The 18,438-nt window shown below is 44.1% G+C and overlaps 1 protein-coding gene across 3 annotated transcripts in view; it reads left to right on the forward strand.

Annotated features, from left to right (window-relative positions):
- Window positions 1–18,438, forward strand: part of COL19A1 (collagen type XIX alpha 1 chain) — a 323,634-nt gene that overhangs the window by 121,090 nt on the left and 184,106 nt on the right. For all 3 annotated transcript variants that reach the window (XM_042848857.2, XM_008178207.4, XM_042848856.2), the window contains exon 13: window positions 3,145–3,198. In XM_042848857.2, the coding sequence (XP_042704791.2) occupies window positions 3,145–3,198 (54 nt within the window). The remainder of the gene's footprint in view (window positions 1–3,144; window positions 3,199–18,438) is intronic.

Genomic DNA, 18,438 nt, shown 5'->3' on the forward strand with positions numbered 1-18,438 from the left:
CCCCCAAGGGGGCTTACCCTGGCAGGCTGTGTGCAAAAGGTTGTCGATCCCTGGCATAGCAGATCATCTTGGCTTGTGACCCAGCTTTTTCATCCAGGTTATATGGGTGGTCTTAATTTGGATTAGACAATCTGAGGATGTATGTTATTTCTGCCAATGCAGAATGAAATCTGGAAAGGTATACTGTACTCAGGCTTGTATAGACTTCATTGGGTTCACAGAGTAACATCACCGTTGAAGCAGCACTGCACATGTTCATCCCATTTTCCATGTATATAAAATACGTAAACAAATAAAGATAAACCATAAAAGGAAAAATATTTCCTGATATTCAAGTGATATTTTTAAATCTCCTAGAAATATATTAGAAAATGAAATCTTAAAATAATTCAACTACAGTAATGAGATGTTGTTGTAAATATATTATTGTACTTTTGGAAATTCTGGCAAACTGTAACAATAATTTGACTATTGTGAGTTGAAAAAGGGGAAACCAGCATTAAATTTCCAAAGTGTCAGAATGATACAGAACAATAGAAATCTAAAAGAATTGTTCTTATTTTATTCAGTTTCTTCTGAAGTCTTACTTAAGATATTTAAAAACAATATTCATTTTGGGGCTTTGCTTACATTTTAAGCTGTCTGTCAAGGAATATTATGCTCTTGAACATAAGTCCAGAGACAAAACAGAGCTTAGCTGATAGCTAAAATGTACTACCAATATTTTAAACAAGGATTTTTAAAATTTCTAGAATGGCCTGCTGGCATTAGTTTCCCTCCCTTCCTCCATCCCGCCTCCCCCCCCCCCCCAATAAATAAATAAGCATGAATTCATGAAAGTCTGGTTTGAACTGCAGCTTTGACCAAATATAAAAGTATAGTATACTCTAGACAGTATTTGGTCCTGCCATGTAGGCAGGGGACTGGACTCGCTGACTTCTCAAGGTCCCTTCCAGTCCTAGAATCTATGAATCTATGAATCTATAGAGATGCTTAAGGAAAAGCCTTCAATGGATATTTTAAGCTAATATATAATATTGTTTGTTATGAACTAGATGGACAAGAGTTAAAACAAAGAACTACCTAGAAGCTTCTAGTGTGGGGGGGTCCATTAAATATACAGCCCTGTTGATGCTAATTTACTGGTAGGCTTCAGTTGTTTAAGAAAGCTCATATCAACTCATTTTGCAAAAATTATCTTCTATTATTAGATGAAATGCCTTCTGTTATTCCCACTGGAGGCATAGCTTTGAATGAGGGTTGTGTCACAAATGGAATTAGTTGAACTCAGTTCTATAGCATTTAGCTAACAGAATTATGAAGATTATACTGACATAATGAATAGGCTTTGGTCAGACCAGTGTAGTCCCCTTGAGATGACTGAGATTCAGTGCACTGCTGTTCTCTTTCTTTGGTTGACATGAAGGATTTGATCTTCAGTACAGCCTGTCCCCATGGTTTTGTGGGAATTATTCTTATTACTTGCAAAGCTCAGTCTAGCTGCATTTACTGAGCAGTTTAGCTTTGTTGGTTCTGGAAACGGATCTCTGATTAATTAGGCTGCTTAAGCAGAAATCTCTGTCACTCCTGATGGAACCTGTATTAAGGAGAATGGAGTGGTAGACGAGTTTGTAAAGAACTGAATCTCTTTCGTCTAACTTTAAAATAATATTTTATTGTGTAATTAAGAGTTCATATGGGAATGTGAACTAGCCTATATCCTTCTAGTCTACAGAATCCTTCATGCTCCATTTTCCTTTCCATTCTCAAAATAAAGGTATTTCTGTGAGTGTTGTACTTAAAATAAATATTTTAAAGATGTGAACTGTTTTTTTAGGTGAAATCGAAGAGCCATACAGCATTACGGATTAAAGGCAAAGAAACCCTAAAAGCATCTAGTAATTTGTAGGACATTTCTCTCATACAGCGATATAAAACATGAACTCAGAATAGTCATTCCTAAGAACCATTTTCTTTCCCAATATGTTAAATTATAGGAAAATTTTATGTTGTTACATGCAGGTTAATTGTGTTACTGCAAAGAGTTACATTACCAACATTGTGGACATTACTCTCAATGGGAAGTATTCTAGGGAAAGTGGGAGCATTCCTGTTCTTATTTCTGTTTAATATCTATATTATGGTAACATCCAGATGCCTCTATCAGGATAGTGCCCCTATTGTGCCAAACATTATACAACTACGTGTGAAAACACCACCCCTGTCCTGAAGAACATATACTTTAAGAAAGAGTAAAACATGCCTTTTTTACATCACCAGTATTTGTTAGACTTATAGAAATAAGTGGAAGTCTAATAAACTGTTCACATTTATTTTAAATTGATTAGCTATCCTATGGTTATCCATGGAAAATAAAATGTTATGCTAAAAAGAATATAATCCCAATCTTTGGTTTTAAATTAAACTCCAGATTATGTTCCAGTAACAGATTCAAATCAACATGTGGAGTTCATTTCCTATTGGAACTTACAATATAAATATTTAAGACCACATGTGATGCTAGTGATAATTGTCGTGGCAGGCCATTCTGACAGGGATATGAGGAGTGATTGTAAATACTTATTCTCCATCTAAATGTAACTTTCTACTTTTTAAATTGTTTCTTGGCACACAGTTAACAAATATTAAATTGAAATAATAAACCAGAATTTTCACATGTGGTGGCGGGGGAAGTAAATTATTTCAGTCATATAGGAACTTTCTTATACATTTCTTAGTCAAACTCAGTATCAGAATACACTATTTCAGCTGGCAGAGAGAGAGACAGTCCCCAGACCTCTAACAGATGACTCTCTAATGGAGTAATTTTGTCTGTTTCTATTAAACATCCATCCATCCACATTTTTTGAGTGCAACATTGCAAACATGAATACTTACATGGTGTTCAATGCCTCTTGCGAAGTACTGAGCCCAGATACTTGGCACCTTGTGTGGTGGTCAGGCTCTTAATTTGGATGAAATGCCTCTTGAAGTGTCAGGACTAGTTTTCCTATGCTGTCAGCAATAGATATATTGTACTGTATATAGAGCACAGTAATGAATATGATGATGTTTTTCCCATAATACAGTTTTCCGGCTGAAAATGATTTTTGTTGATAAAACTAAAATGTATACTCCTCCTAGGGTGAGAAGGGAGATCAAGGAGAACCGGGACCTGAAGGCATGCATGGAAGAGATGTAAGTTGACTGATAACAGCAGTCTATCATTTATAACCGTTTAATGTTTACATATAAATAGCTTAATTATAAATTATATCCTCCAATAGAAAGCAGAAGACAGAATTTAGAGTTTAGAGAAATTAGTTCAGAGAATACACATGCTGCGTTGAAAAGTAACAATGGATTTCCTCTATAACTCTTTGACTGTCTTCCGTTCTAAAACTTTCTTGATTAACTGATAAAAAAGGAGAGAGAGAGAGATTATTGTCTAAAATGCCCCAAAGAGTCATCATTCCTGTTAGGTTTTAATCTGACTGATTTGAATGAGGTTAAACATAAAATGAAACAGTATAATGTAATGTAACAGTAGAAAATGTTACTTACCCAGAAACAATGAGTGTCTGGTAAAGCAGTAAAAATAACTACTATACTTTAGGAAAAGAGAGAGAAGGGGTTTTGAAAGTCTGTAAAGCTTGGGAGCTAAACTGGGGAAGAAAATTTCAGGAGCAGGACTAGGAAACATTTGTGTGAGGTTTGAGATCAGATAATGGGGGAGTCAGAGGTCAGGGAGCACCTAAGAATTACTGCTCAGGTGCCATGAAGGAAAATGGAACAAGTTTGTAGGTTGGAAATGAGCCCTGGGGATGTGTGTGTGTTTACTGTTCATTTGTTTTGGATTTTTTGTGGGGGAGAGGGATCTTTTGTAGCCAAGGAGAAGCTGATGCTGAATCCCTGATGTCTGAGAAGGAAAAAGGGTTTGCTGGCTAGGGTCAAAGGTGACTATAGGGCAAAGGAGTTTTGTATTTGGAATAGTGTGCAGCAGTTAATCCAGATTTCTGTTGCACCAGAAGTTTCCCCCAGCACTTAACATTTCATAGGGACATGCCAAGGCACTTGATTATGTGGGCAGCCTCTTAGATGTCTCCCACATTGCTGCACAAAGCAAGATGGTTTTAGGACCTGTCCCCAACCCCATGCATCCTCTTCAGGAGTATCATCATGTCGCTTTTACAAGCCAAGTCTGTGTTTTGCTGGAAGTCTGGGATCTCCATGGGGAAAGCAGCAGGCCTGCTTTAAACCATCATTGCCAGTCTGCATGATACCACAAAGACTTCAAACATGTTCAGGTAAAGGGAGAAAAATTCCTTCAGCATGGGATCTCTTGCAGAAAACCAGTATCTGTCATCTGAACCTTCCTCACTTCTTCCCTGCACCCCCTTCTCCCTTGGACTGTGATACCCCTTGAGAAGCTGCTCAGGTGAAGGGCATAATACTGGCACCCTTTCCCCTTAGTGAGTCCTACTTCTGCCTGAAAAGAAAGGAAAAGGGGAGCAGGCAGAAAATCTTGATTTCTTTTTTCATCCCCAGCTAAGTCCCAAAATGATGACTCAGAAGGTTTTAACAGCAAGACTACAACAAATTATTTATTTTGCCCTCTTAGGTCCCCTTTGTGACCTTCTAGGCTAGGGTCAACCTAGGTTAGGTCCTGATTCTGCAAGGTATAAATTCTGCAAATGTAGAGAGCTTGTAATGAGTGTTGATGCCACTCAGCACCTCACAGAAAGCTGTCAAGTACATTGGAGGAGCTGAACCTGAATGTATAGATTCTGTTGAAAACTAGAAACATTATCAGGATCAGATCTGGAAGGCAGGAGAATTAGTTAGTGAAACACTTGGCCAATGGTGTATGCTGTGTTTGCTAATAACTGTGAACAATGAGTATCATTAATTGCATTGAAGCCTGACATGCAGTTTATAGCTTTTTAAACATGCTTCCCATTTATGACACTCTTTATTGCAATTGGCTTTTTTATATAGTGTATATTCTTTGCAGAAAAGTTTTTTTTCTTATATTAGGGAGCTATATTTTTACACCAGAATCCAGTTTTTCTGCAGCCCACAATTCTTGATGTCTGGGCTGCTCTTGTCTCTCTGGAACTCATGGAGGCAGAACACCCCCCTCCGTGCTTGCTTCCAGTTTCTCTGCCTCCATGGCAGCATGTGGATGCTGGTTTTTACAGCTCCCACCTTCACATCTGCCAAAGGGGGGCTTTTTTTGAATTAGGAGCAGTGGTGAGCAGTGATCTCTCTCCTGCCTTAGGTCAATTTTGTAGCCAGCTGTTACACCCATCAAAGCCTCCTTGCTGGCTCCTCCTTCCCAGGTATGGTAGAGCAGCCTAAAAAGCACCAAATGAAAGCCAAATGGTGCTCCATCATGAGACTGCCTTCCTAGGCTTAAGTGAGTTATGCCCTGCCTGCACCCAGCCTTCCATCTCTAACTCTATTTGGTGCTGGGGCTATGGGTCAGATAGGACAGTGGATTCCCTTACTCACCAGAGCAACATGACTCTGACATGGGAAAAATGGACCAGGAGTCTAGGGGCAGAGCAGGAAAAGGATCAAAGAATAAGAGCATCCCTGTCAGCTAACTCAGGGTTAAGTCCTAAGGAGCCGCTGAAGAAGAGAGAGGGCAGACATTGTGGGATCACGAACTCTCCATCCCTCCCTGCCCCCCAGGGAGAGTGCCCTGGAAAAAGAAGCAGGGCTCATAAGCAGCCCCTCTTCTTCCCAATCTGGTCAGGAGGGCTCTGGAAGCATTCCCCCACCCCGAGTTGAATGGGACCATGCAGGTGGACTCAGAAAGAGATCTTGTGAGAGGACTCAGGCCCTCAGCAAAGCTAACTGTGGAGGAGCACATACACTCTCTAAGCAAGCTAAAAAGATTTTAAAAAATCAAGGGAAGTGACAAAGGAGAAGAAAAAGTATAAAAGGTTTAGGAGATCTGAGTCCTCTGACTCCTCTTCTTCCTCCCCCCTCCTCCTCAGAGGACGTGCATTGTCGGGCTCTGACCCCGATCAGCACCAGGGAAAGACTCAGCAAATGTTTTTTCCTCTGAGCAATTTTAGGCCATGTGCAATGAGGTTGTATCCATATTCAGATTCAACCTGAACAAAATCCTGAGAGTAAGCTTCTGAGAGGATTTCTCCTCTCAAAATCTTCCCCTGAAGCTACAGTTCCCCAACACTCCTCCTTCAAGCAAGTAATTAGGGGTGAATGGGATAAACTAGACAAGAGCAAGCACATTAACAGAAATGATCTTGGGTTTTATAGTATCCAGGAACCAAAACTCCTGGTTACTGAGATGCTGAATGTTCATGTTGCTGTAGCATCCCTGGTTATTGAAAAATGAAGGCCACTCTCTAAAAAAGACTCTGAGGCCTCTTTATCCTCCCCCATCTCTAAAAGCCACTTGGTTTGCGAGGGCATCTCTCTCCTGGCTGGAAGGTCTCAGACCCCTCGAGGATAGAGATCACCCTGAGTTTGGCTCTTTTTTAAAGAAAGATTTCCCTGCAACAGCATTCATTGCTGATGCCTCAGCGGACATAAGGAGATTCTCAGCTAAAGCCATGGACTCCAGCTCAGTGACCAGGAGCCACCTATGTCTTCATCCCTGGAAGGTGGAAGACCACTTAAAGCAGGTTATGTGCTCTGCCAAATTCATGGGAGCCCTGCTTTTTGGAGAGAAACTAGACAAGGTAGTGGCAGACAAGGCAGCAAAATCTAAAGAGTGCCTTCCAATGTCACACCATGCCTTTAAGAGAGCACAGAGCAGCCTCCAAACAAAAGCATTCCTTTTAGCTTTCATCCTCACAGAAATGTCAATGAAGATACAGCACATTCTCCAGAGGAAAGCTGTGCAACCATAGCTCGGGAGGAAAGCCCCAAGAGAACCCTGCCACTCCCAAAGCCTCTTTATAACAAAGACCACCTAGGCCTCCACCCGGAGCTGAAGCTTGGGGGCAAGATTTCCCACTTCCTGGAGTAATGAGTTGCTCTGACCATGGACCAGTGGGTCAGGGAGATAGTATGTCTGGGATACTCACTCAAGTTACCAGTTCCACCCTAGGCATTTTTCATCCAGTCCCCCATCTCAAATGTCCAAGTAGAGCATGGTCTAATCCAGAATGAGATTTCTCATCTCCTGGATATGGGAGTAATAGAGAGCATTCCCTTAGAATACAGATTCTCAGGGTTCTGCTCCATCTCCTTTATCATTTAGAAGCATACGGGGACTCCAAACCATTATAGATCTCAAAAGATTCAACAAGTGGATGAAGAAAACAAAGTTCCAGCTGGAGACCCTAACCTCTATGGTGTCATCGCTAGGGGATTTTCTGAGTGATCATATCCAGATGCCCATCACAGGATGACATCTTCATCAGAGCTCCATTCCCAGCAGTGGAACACAGAGCTACATACCTGACCTTGAATCTCTTGCAGGCACATGGTTTTATTATTAAAATCAAGAAAAGGTCCTTGATTCCTTCCACCCAAATAACTCACTTGGAAATAGACATAGACACTTTAAAAGCAAGGATGTATCCATCTCTAGGATCCAGAAGATTCTTGACCTCCTCATGTAGCTTTGGAACTGCAAATGCACTGAGCCTTCAACTGCTAGTTCCCCTAGTACCGTGCCTAGGGATCACTTCACAATCACACATCAGGCTCCTTCAAGGCTTTATCTTAAATGTATGGAACTACTCCCCAAAACACAAGATCAAGTGATAGTTCTGGAGTGGGTGATCAACTCCTTAAAATGGTGGTCAGCCCAGAACAATGTCCATAAGGGCATATCCATACACCTTCCAAATCTTCCTGATCCTCACATCCAATGCCAGTCTGGAGGTCTGGGGAGTGCACCTGGGGTCCCAAATGGTTCAAGGCACCTAGAACCTGAAAGAAAAGACCCATAGCATAAACCTCCCAGAACTAAGAGCAATCAAGCTGATGCTACTAGGATTCCAGCCCAGCCTGGAGGGGAGCCATGTCCTGTTTCAAACAACATAACCACCGTTGTATATGTGAACAACTGGGGGAAACAAGAAGCCCATCATTTCATGTTGAAGCAGTGGAAATCATGCAGAGCATTTTCTCTTCTCCCTCAGGGAAGTTCACATAATGGGAGATCTGAACCAGAAGGCAGACTGGCTCAGCAGGCACATGGTAAAGAACTCCAAGTCATGCCTCAATCAGGACGTTCTTGAGTTAATTGTTCAATTGGTCGGCCTGCCCTCAACTGACCTATTCGTGAACCACATGAATGTGAAGAGATCAGAGTACTTCACCAGGGAAGTGGACCCCAGATCCATGGAGACGGATGCCCTATCACACAGATGGCTTTAAGGGCCTTCTTTGTGCATTTCCACCCTTCACATTACCAGGAAAGGTGATCCGGAAAATAAAAGGAGAATAGGGAACAGTAATATTGGTAACCCTACACTGGCCAAGGAGACCTGGTTTTCTGACCTGATAGAGCTGAAACTGAAATTGCCACTACAGCTCCCAAAGGGACAAGACATCCTGACACAAGGTTCTCTGCTTAACTCGTATCTGAACCGGGTGCATCTAAAGCCTGACTATTGAAAGGAAAGTGTTAGTATCATTGGGTCTGTCCTCCAAAGTTATCAGAACACTTCTTTCTTCTAGAAGAGTATCAACTTTGAAAGTAGTATACTCCTTTATTTGGACCAGGTTTTGTGTCTGGTTCCAGGATCAAAAGCAAACCCTAGAAATCCAGGAATTCCAGCTATCTTGGATTTTTTCCAAGAGTCTTCAGCAAAGATCTCCAACCCAACACTATTGCGCATCATGTGTCTGCCCTTATTAATGTGATATTCACAAGATCCACAGATACTCTGGCAGAGAACCCCCAGGTAGCCAAATTCCTTAGGACAGTCTAGTTAGCCAAACTGGCGATTAGACTTCTTTTTTCCAAGTGGGACTCCACTTGTACTAAGAGCCATAACAAACCATCCCTTTGAACCACTGACATCAATGTCAGCATTTTATTTATCGATCAAAACTTGCTTTCTGATAGCTATCTCATCCACCAGACTAGTGTCAGAGGTGGTGGCTTTCTTTTTGCAGGAACCTTACTGCATGTTTCATGAGGACAAGGTGGTGCTCAGAATACACTCCACCCTTTATCTTGAAGGTGCACTCTTCTTCCCGTGCTTCCCAAAAGGTGGCTCTATCTTCATTCTGTTCAAGGCCACAGCATCTCATTTGAGTAGAGGTGGCATGACTTAGATGTCAGAATATCTTGGAAAATTTACCTCAGACATAGAGTCCATGAGGTCAGCTGCGCTGATTGTATCCTTCCATCTGAAATGCCAAGGACTCAGAGCTTTGAACTCCTCTATTGCTAGGTGGATTAGACTATGCATTGTGAAAGAGTACAGGGCATGGGAGATTCCAGTTTCAGAAGGGGTCAGGGCACACTCCACACTATCCATGGTGACCTTATGGGCAGAAAGAGCTAATGCATCCACAGTGGAAATTTGTAAGGTGGCCACTTGGTCAAGTGCTACCACCTTTATCAAGCACTACAAGGTGGACTTCCTCACCTCTGTAGAGGCTTCTTTTGGCAGGAATGTGCTGCAGGCAGTGACCCAAAAATGATTTTGCCCTTTGAGCAAATATTATAGGTGGAGAGGGATACCATTTTTCCCTTTTCTGACCTTTTCTATAACCCTTTCTCCATCTGTTCACTGCTTGCTACTTCCCAGACATGAAGAATTGTGGGAGACACTGGGCTGCAGAATGGGAAACTTCTTACTGATAATTTCCTTTTTGCTAGCAGTGGCTCCCACAATTCTAACCACCATGGATGGCTCATGAGTTAAGGGTCAAAAGTTAAGTGGAATCATCACCATATGGCCATCTTACTTGGTCTAACATACATAGTTACTGCGTTATCTCTGGAATATTTGTTAATGATGTTATGCAAGTTTTATAGCTTGGAAATAACTCATCTGGAAGCAAGCAGGAGCTGAGGGGACTTGGCCAGACGGTGTGGCTCCAAAACTCAGATCCACCTCTGTGAGCCACAGAGGGAGGAGAGCAACCCAGACATCCAGAATTGTGGGAGATGTTGGTATCAGAAAGGAAATTAACAATAAGAAATGTTATGATTTTTGGCTAATAGTGCATGTCATAACTATAAAGGGAAGGGTAATAGCTGTCCTGTGTACAGTACTATAAATCCCTCCTGGCCAGAGACTCCAAAATCCTTTTCCCTGTAAAGGGTTAAGAAGCTCAGGTAACCTGGCTGGCATCTGACCTAAAGGACCAATAAGGGGACAAGATACTTTCAAATCTTGGGGGGGGGGGAAGGCTTTTGTTTGTGTTCTTTGTTTGGGAGAGTGTTCGTTCTCGGGGACTGAGAGGGACCAGACACCAATCCAGGTTCTCCACATCTTTCTAAGCAAGTCTCTCCTATTTCAAACTTGTAAGTAAATAGCCAGGCAAGGCGTGTTAGTTTTCCTTTGTTTTCTCAACTTGTAAATGTACCTTTTACTAGAGTGTTTCTCTTTGTTTGCTGTACTTTGAACCTGAGACTAGAGGGGAGTCCTCTGAGCTCTTTAAGTTTGATTACCCTGTAAGGTTGATTTCCATACTGATTTTACAGAGATGATTTTTACCTTTTTCTTTAATTAAAAACCTTCTTTTTAAGAACCTGATTGATTTTTTCCTTGTTTTAGATCCAAAGGGGTTTTGGATCTTGATTCACCAGGAGTTGGTGGGAGGAAGGAGGGGAATGGTTAATTTCCCCTTGTTTTAAATCCAAGGGGTTGGATTTGTTTTCACCAGGGATTTGGTGAAGGTTTTTCAAGGTTTCCCAGGGAGGGAATCCATTGAAAATGGTGGCAGCCGAACCAGAGCTAAGCTGGTAATTAAGCTTAGAAGTTTTTATGCAGGCCCCTACATTTGTACCCTAAAGTTCAAAGTGGGGATCTCAGTCCTGACATGGTGAATAGCGGTGGGATCATTTTAAACCCAAAAGCCAGTGAGATTTTTTTTTCCTTCTAGCTGCTTGGAAAGCCGAGCTGGAAGTAGATAGATGCATATCTTATCTCTCCTTGCCTGAAGGCAGAGGTGTTAAGTTTTTTTTTTACAGGTCCTTTGTTAAGAGAAGGGTTCAATTAGCAAATGACTGGTAAAAGGTATTTACAAGCTGAATTGTTTTTTTTTCTTTTTACATCCTCGGGAGTAGCTAGTTAGAAAGTTACTGTTAACTCTGCAGCAGCCAGAGCTGAGAGCTTCCCAGTTTCAGCCCACTGCAGAGGGGGTTACCCAGCACAAGAAAACAGGAAAATGACTACCAAAGAAGTAGCTAACAAAATAGAACTGGCCAAACTAGAAGCAGAAGAAAATGAAAGAAAACATCAGAGACTGCTTCAATTAGCAAAACTCGAGACAGAGCAGAGAGAAAGAGAAGAAAAAGCCAAAAAGGAGGCCCATGAAAGAGAGATGGAGCTGGAAAAAGCCAAAGAGGAGGCTCACAAGAGAACTATGGAGCTGAAAGAAAAAGAGATGGAGGAGAGAGAAAAAGAAAGGAAGCATGAACTGGAAGTGGCAAAAGCTAAGCAGGATGCACCAGCCAATGCTAACAACCCCCCTCCCGGTACCACTTCCCATCCCAGAAAATTCCCCATCTACAAGGCAGGCGATGATACTGAGGCCTTCTTAGAAAATTTTGAAAGGGCCTGCCTTGGATACAGCATCACTGCAGACCAGTACATGGTAGAGCTGAGGCCGCAGCTCAGTGGACCCTTAGCAGAGGTGGCGGCTGAAATGCCTAAGGAACACATGAACAGTTATGAACTTTTTAAAAACAAGGCCAGACTCCGAATGGGGCTAACACCCGAGCATGCCCGTCGGCGGTTCAGAGCCCTAAAGTGGAAACCGGATGTGTCATTTACCCGTCATGCCTACCACATTGACAAAAATTGTGATGCCTGGGTATCAGGACCAAATGTTAAATCTCTGGAAGATCTGCTTTGCCTAGTAAAAATGGAGCAGTTTTTAGAGGGTGTTCCTGAGGAAATAGAAAGGTACATCCTAGATAGGAAGCCCAAAACTGTAACTGAGGCGGGGGAGATTGGAGCCCAATGGGTGGAGGTGGCAGAAAAGAAAAAAACTAGTAGCAGTTGGAGCGAATATCAGAAGGGGCAAGCCGAAACAAAACCTTACCACCGGGGACAACCCAAGGCCCCACCCACATCCCAAGGGAAACCCCAGACGCCTTCTCACCCCACCACAGCAGTATCCACCAACCAACATCGTCCCAGTGATACCTTAGCAGGGCGATGTTTTAAATGTAATGAACTGGGACATATAAAGGCTCACTGCCCCAAGAACCCCAACCGATTACAGTTCATTACACCCCAATCACACCAAAGATCCCCAAACCCAGATGCCTCTCTCATACCCTCGGAGCGAAGGGAAACCTTGAGAGTGGGCGGAAAGAAGGTTACCGCTTGGAGGGACACTGGGGCTCAAGTGTCAACTATCCACCAATCCCTAGTGGACCCCAAACTCATCAACCCAGAGGCTACAGTGACAATTCAACCCTTCGTGTCACAATCTGTAACCTTGCCTACAGCCACGTTGCATGTCCAGTACAAGGGCTGGTCAGGAATGTGGACTTTTGCAGTCTATGACAATTATCCCATTCCCATGCTGCTGGGAGAAGACTTGGCCAACCATGTGAAGGTAGCCAAGAGGGTGGGAATAGTCACCCGCAGCCAGGCTAAGCAAGCTTTCACCCCCATCCCTGTTCCTGAGCCGTCCACCAGGGCCCCGTCTGTGTTACCGGAGACCCAGACAAAGGTGGTGGAACTGGATCCCCTGCCAACGACTGCAACAGCCGTAGTGGATCCAATCCCAGAGACCCAGCCAAAGCCAGTCCCAGAACCGGAACTGGCAACGCAACCAGCACCAGAACCATTGCCAGCCCTGAGTCCAGCGCTTGCAAACCCGTCTACAACTCCAACGCCAGAGGGCACCAGCGAGCCTGAATTGGCAGAAGCAGCAGATAACCCTACCCAAGAGGCTCAGCCAGAGCCTGAGTTACCACATAGTGCTCCAGCGGACAGCGGTTCACAGTCAATGGAAACAGCCCCAGCACCTGCATCGCTTCCAGAGGGACCAAGCCCCGGTCCACAGTCCAAGGAGGAACTGATGTCTCCAGCATCAAGGGAACAGTTCCAGGCCGAGCAGGAAGCAGATGACAACCTTCAGAAAGCTTGGGCGGCGGCGCGGAGCACCCCACCGCCTCTCAGCTCTTCTAACCGATCCCGGTTTGTTGTAGAACAAGGACTTTTATACAAGGAGACTCTTTCGGGTGGGCACCAGGAAGACTGGCATCCTCAAAGGCAGTTGGTAGTTCCCACTAAGTATCGGGTAAAGCTCTTGAGCTTAGCCCATGATCATCCCAGTGGCCATTCTGGGGTGAACAGAACCAAAGACCGGTTGGGGAAGTCCTTCCACTGGGAGGGAATGGGCAAGGACGTTGCTAATTATGTCCGGTCTTGTGAGGTGTGCCAACGAGTGGGAAAACCCCAAGACCAGGTTAAAGCCCCTCTCCAGCCACTACCCATAATTGAGGTCCCATTTCAGCGCGTAGCTGTGGATATTCTGGGTCCTTTCCCAAAGAAGACACCCAGAGGAAAGCAGTACGTACTGACTTTCATGGATTTTGCTACCCGATGGCCGGAAGCAGTACCCTTAAGCAACACCAGGGCTAAAAGTGTGTGCCAGGCATTAACAGACATTTTTGCCAGGGTAGGTTGGCCCTCCGACATCCTTACAGATTCGGGAACTAACTTCCTGGCAGGAACCATGGAAAGCCTGTGGGAAGCTCATGGGGTGAATCACTTGGTTGCCACCCCTTACCACCATGAAACCAATGGCCTGGTGGAGAGGTTTAATGGAACTTTGGGGGCCATGATACGTAAATTTGTAAATGAACACTCCAATGATTGGGACCTCGTGTTACAGCAGTTGCTTTTTGCCTACAGGGCTGTACCACATCCCAGCTTAGGGTTTTCACCATTTGAACTTGTGTATGGCCGTGAGGTTAAGGGGCCATTACAGTTGGTGAAGCAGCAATGGGAGGGGTTTACGCCTTCTCCAGGAACAAACATTCTAGACTTTGTAAGCAACCTACAAAACACCCTCCGACATTCTTTGGCCCTTGCTAAAGAAAACCTAAAGGATGCTCAGGAAGAGCAAAAGGCCTGGTATGATAAACATTCCAGAGAACGGTCCTTCAAGGTAGGAGACCAAGTCATGGTCTTAAAGGCGCTCCAGGCCCATAAAATGGAAGCGTCGTGGGAAGGACCATTCACGGTCCAGGAGCGCCTAGGAGCTGTTAACTATCTCATAGCCTCCCCCACCTCCAACATAAAGCCTAAGGTATACCATGTTAATTCTCTTAAGCCCTTTTATTCCAGAGAATTAAACGTTTGCCAGTTTACAGCCCAGGAAACAGATGATGCGGAGTGGCCTGAAGGTGTCTACTACGAAGGAAAAAAGGATGGTGGCGTGGAAGAGGTGAACCTCTCCACGACCCTTGGACGTCTGCAGCGACAGCAGATCAAGGAGCTGTGCACAAGCTTTGCACCAATTTTCTCAGCCACTCCAGGATGGACCGAACGGGCATACCACTCCATTGACACAGGTAATGCTCACCCTATTAGAACCCCACCCTACCGGGAGTCACCTCATGCCAAAACGGCTATACAAAGGGAGATCCAGGACATGCTACAGATGGGTATAATCCGCCCCTCTAAGAGTGCATGGGCATCTCCAGTGGTTCTAGTTCCCAAACCAGATGGGGAAATACGCTTTTGCGTGGACTACCGTAAGCTAAATGCTGTAACTCGTCCTGACAACTATCCAATGCCACGCACAGATGAGCTATTGGAGAAATTGGGACATGCCCAATTCATCTCTACTTTGGACTTAACCAAGGGGTACTGGCAAGTACCACTAGATGAACCCGCTAAGGAAAGGTCAGCCTTCGTCACCCAGGCAGGGGTGTATGAATTCAATGTACTTCCTTTCGGGTTGCGAAATGCACCCGCCACCTTCCAAAGACTTGTAGATGGTCTCCTAGCGGGATTGGGAGAATCTGCAGTTGCCTACCTCGATGATGTGGCCATTTTTTCTGATTCATGGGCAGAGCACATGGAGCACCTGGAAAAAGTTTTCGAGCGCATCCAGCAGGCAGGACTAACTGTTAAGGCTAAAAAGTGTCAAATAGGCCAAAACAGAGTGACTTACCTGGGGCACCAGGTGGGTCAAGGAACTATAAATCCCCTACAGGCCAAAGTGGATGCTATCCAAAAGTGGCCGGTTCCAAAGTCTAAGAAACAGGTCCAATCCTTCTTAGGGTTGGCTGGATATTATAGGCGATTTGTACCCCACTACAGCCAAATCGCCGCCCCGCTGACAGACCTAACCAGAAAGAAACAGCCAAATGCAGTTCAGTGGACTGATAAGTGTCAAAAGGCCTTTAACCAGCTTAAGGCAACACTCATGTCTGACCCTGTGCTAAGGGCCCCAGACTTTGACAAACCGTTCCTAGTAACCACAGATGCGTCCGAGCGAGGCGTGGGAGCAGTTTTAATGCAGGAAGGACCGGATCAAGAATTCCATCCTGTCGTGTTTCTCAGTAAGAAACTGTCTGAGAGGGAAAGCCATTGGTCAATCAGTGAAAAGGAATGCTACGCCATTGTGTACGCGCTGGAAAAGCTACGCCCATATGTTTGGGGACGGCGTTTCCAACTACAAACAGACCATGCTGCGCTACAGTGGCTTCATACCGCCAAGGGAAATAACAAAAAACTTCTTCGGTGGAGTTTAGCTCTCCAAGATTTTGATTTTGAAATACAACACATTTCGGGAGCTTCTAACAAAGTGGCTGATGCACTTTCCCGGGAAAGTTTCCCAGAGTTAACTGGTTAACAATTGTTCTTGGAATGAAACATATTGTTAGTTTTTATATAATCAGTAGTATGTCTAAAGGTACATGTGTCTTATTAACTCTGTTTTCTCCTAGAACTCCAGGAAGAAATCACAGCCAGTGTGGAACCGAACATCCAACACTATCTGTGATTTGGGGGGCGTGTCATAACTATAAAGGGAAGGGTAATAGCTGTCCTGTGTACAGTACTATAAATCCCTCCTGGCCAGAGACTCCAAAATCCTTTTCCCTGTAAAGGGTTAAGAAGCTCAGGTAACCTGGCTGGCATCTGACCTAAAGGACCAATAAGGGGACAAGATACTTTCAAATCTTGGGGGGGGGGGAAGGCTTTTGTTTGTGTTCTTTGTTTGGGAGAGTGTTCGTTCTCGGGGACTGAGAGGGACCAGACATCAATCCAGGTTCTCCACATCTTTCTAAGCAAGTCTCTCCTATTTCAAACTTGTAAGTAAATAGCCAGGCAAGGCGTGTTAGTTTTCCTTTGTTTTCTCAACTTGTAAATGTACCTTTTACTAGAGTGTTTCTCTTTGTTTGCTGTACTTTGAACCTGAGACTAGAGGGGAGTCCTCTGAGCTCTTTAAGTTTGATTACCCTGTAAGGTTGATTTCCATACTGATTTTACAGAGATGATTTTTACCTTTTTCTTTAATTAAAAACCTTCTTTTTAAGAACCTGATTGATTTTTTCCTTGTTTTAGATCCAAAGGGGTTTTGGATCTTGATTCACCAGGAGTTGGTGGGAGGAAGGAGGGGAATGGTTAATTTCCCCTTGTTTTAAATCCAAGGGGTTGGATTTGTTTTCACCAGGGATTTGGTGAAGGTTTTTCAAGGTTTCCCAGGGAGGGAATCCATTGAAAATGGTGGCAGCCGAACCAGAGCTAAGCTGGTAATTAAGCTTAGAAGTTTTTATGCAGGCCCCTACATTTGTACCCTAAAGTTCAAAGTGGGGATCTCAGTCCTGACAGTGCATATCATCTATTTCAAAATGTATACTGTACATTCAGCTGAACCTACATTTAGAGATTCAAAGATGTAATCTCTTGTAGCCTGCCTGTCTATAAAGGTGAACTGTATACTTTTGCCATGCATACATATTTGCTTACAGCATGGAAAAACACATCTGTGTTTCTTTCCATAGCACTGGAGACATTTCTGTGTTGGTTCTTACATGATCTCTATTACTACACAGGATCTTGTTCCATAATCCTTTTAGGATGAGTAAGGTATATTGTGTATCTGGTGAACTCTGAGACAGGTTTGCACTGGGGTAGTATGAATGCATACAGTATTGAATCTTTACATTTTGAATATTTCAATCAAGTGAGCTGCTTATATTGTGTCAAAATGTGGTAGATTATCAACACAGGAATTTCAGAAACTATCTCAGAAAAATATAGTTTTGAAGTCATATTACACAAGACAATAATACCCTAAGTTATTCGGAAACATCACATGGTTATTTTTAACAACACTTAAATAAGATGCTTTGGATTCAATTATCAGCATGCTTAGAGATGCCAGTCATTGGGCTTAAACTTAAAGGGCTATATACCCTAGTGTCTCCATTGCTGTCAATGTCTCGCGAATTCATTCCACAAAGAGAAACGCAACATCTAATAGTTCTGAAATAATCATGTTAATCTGCTTACACTAGTGTAATTTGTAGTGTTGATAAAGAGAGACTGAAAACACACACAGCCAATGGTATCAGCCACAGCTGCTGGCTTCCTCTTTTCCCCGGGGGTGCTCAACCCCCGCTCAGCCCCTACCCCCACTGTGACAGATTTGTGTTACCAATCTGCCTGGGGCATCAGGTGATCAGGTTGAGGCCTCAGGATCTTTAGGGGAGGAGATGGAGGAGCACACCAAGTGACTAAATTTTAAAGCTTTATTAATAAAATAACAGCAGAGAGTGCTGCGGGTTCCCCACGTCACTCAGAGGAAGGAAGAAAGTGTTAGTGCCTGTAGCGGGGTAGACACCTGCTCCTGCCTGGGAGGCTGGAAAGCAGCCCTGGAGAGGGCTGCAGCTCTAAAAGCTGGGCTGATTGGGGAAGTGGCCGCAGCTGGGCCACACCTCAATCAGGCCACAGCTGGTCTGTATAAAAAGGCTGGGAGCCAGGAGCCCAAACAGTCTCTCTCTGCATTCAGAGAGAGAAGGACCTGGCTGCAGGGAGCTAGAGACAGGATACTTGAGTGGATCAGGGCTGGGGAAAGACAGAGGAGCCGGGGAGCTCCAGCCTGGAAAGCCCCAGGCTGCGGCCTAGCATTGGACTAATAGGTACTGGGGATTGCAGAGGGCAGCCCAGGGGTAGGCAAAGGCAGCAGGTCCAAACCCAACCTTGCCAGTGATGAGCAGGCTGATACTGCAGTCTGCCCCAGGGCGCGGGGGCTAGACAATGACTGGCAGTAGTCGTATACTGAGAT

This window comes from Chrysemys picta, chromosome 3, assembly GCF_011386835.1.
Source record: "Chrysemys picta bellii isolate R12L10 chromosome 3, ASM1138683v2, whole genome shotgun sequence".
Taxonomy (NCBI): domain Eukaryota; kingdom Metazoa; phylum Chordata; order Testudines; family Emydidae; genus Chrysemys; species Chrysemys picta.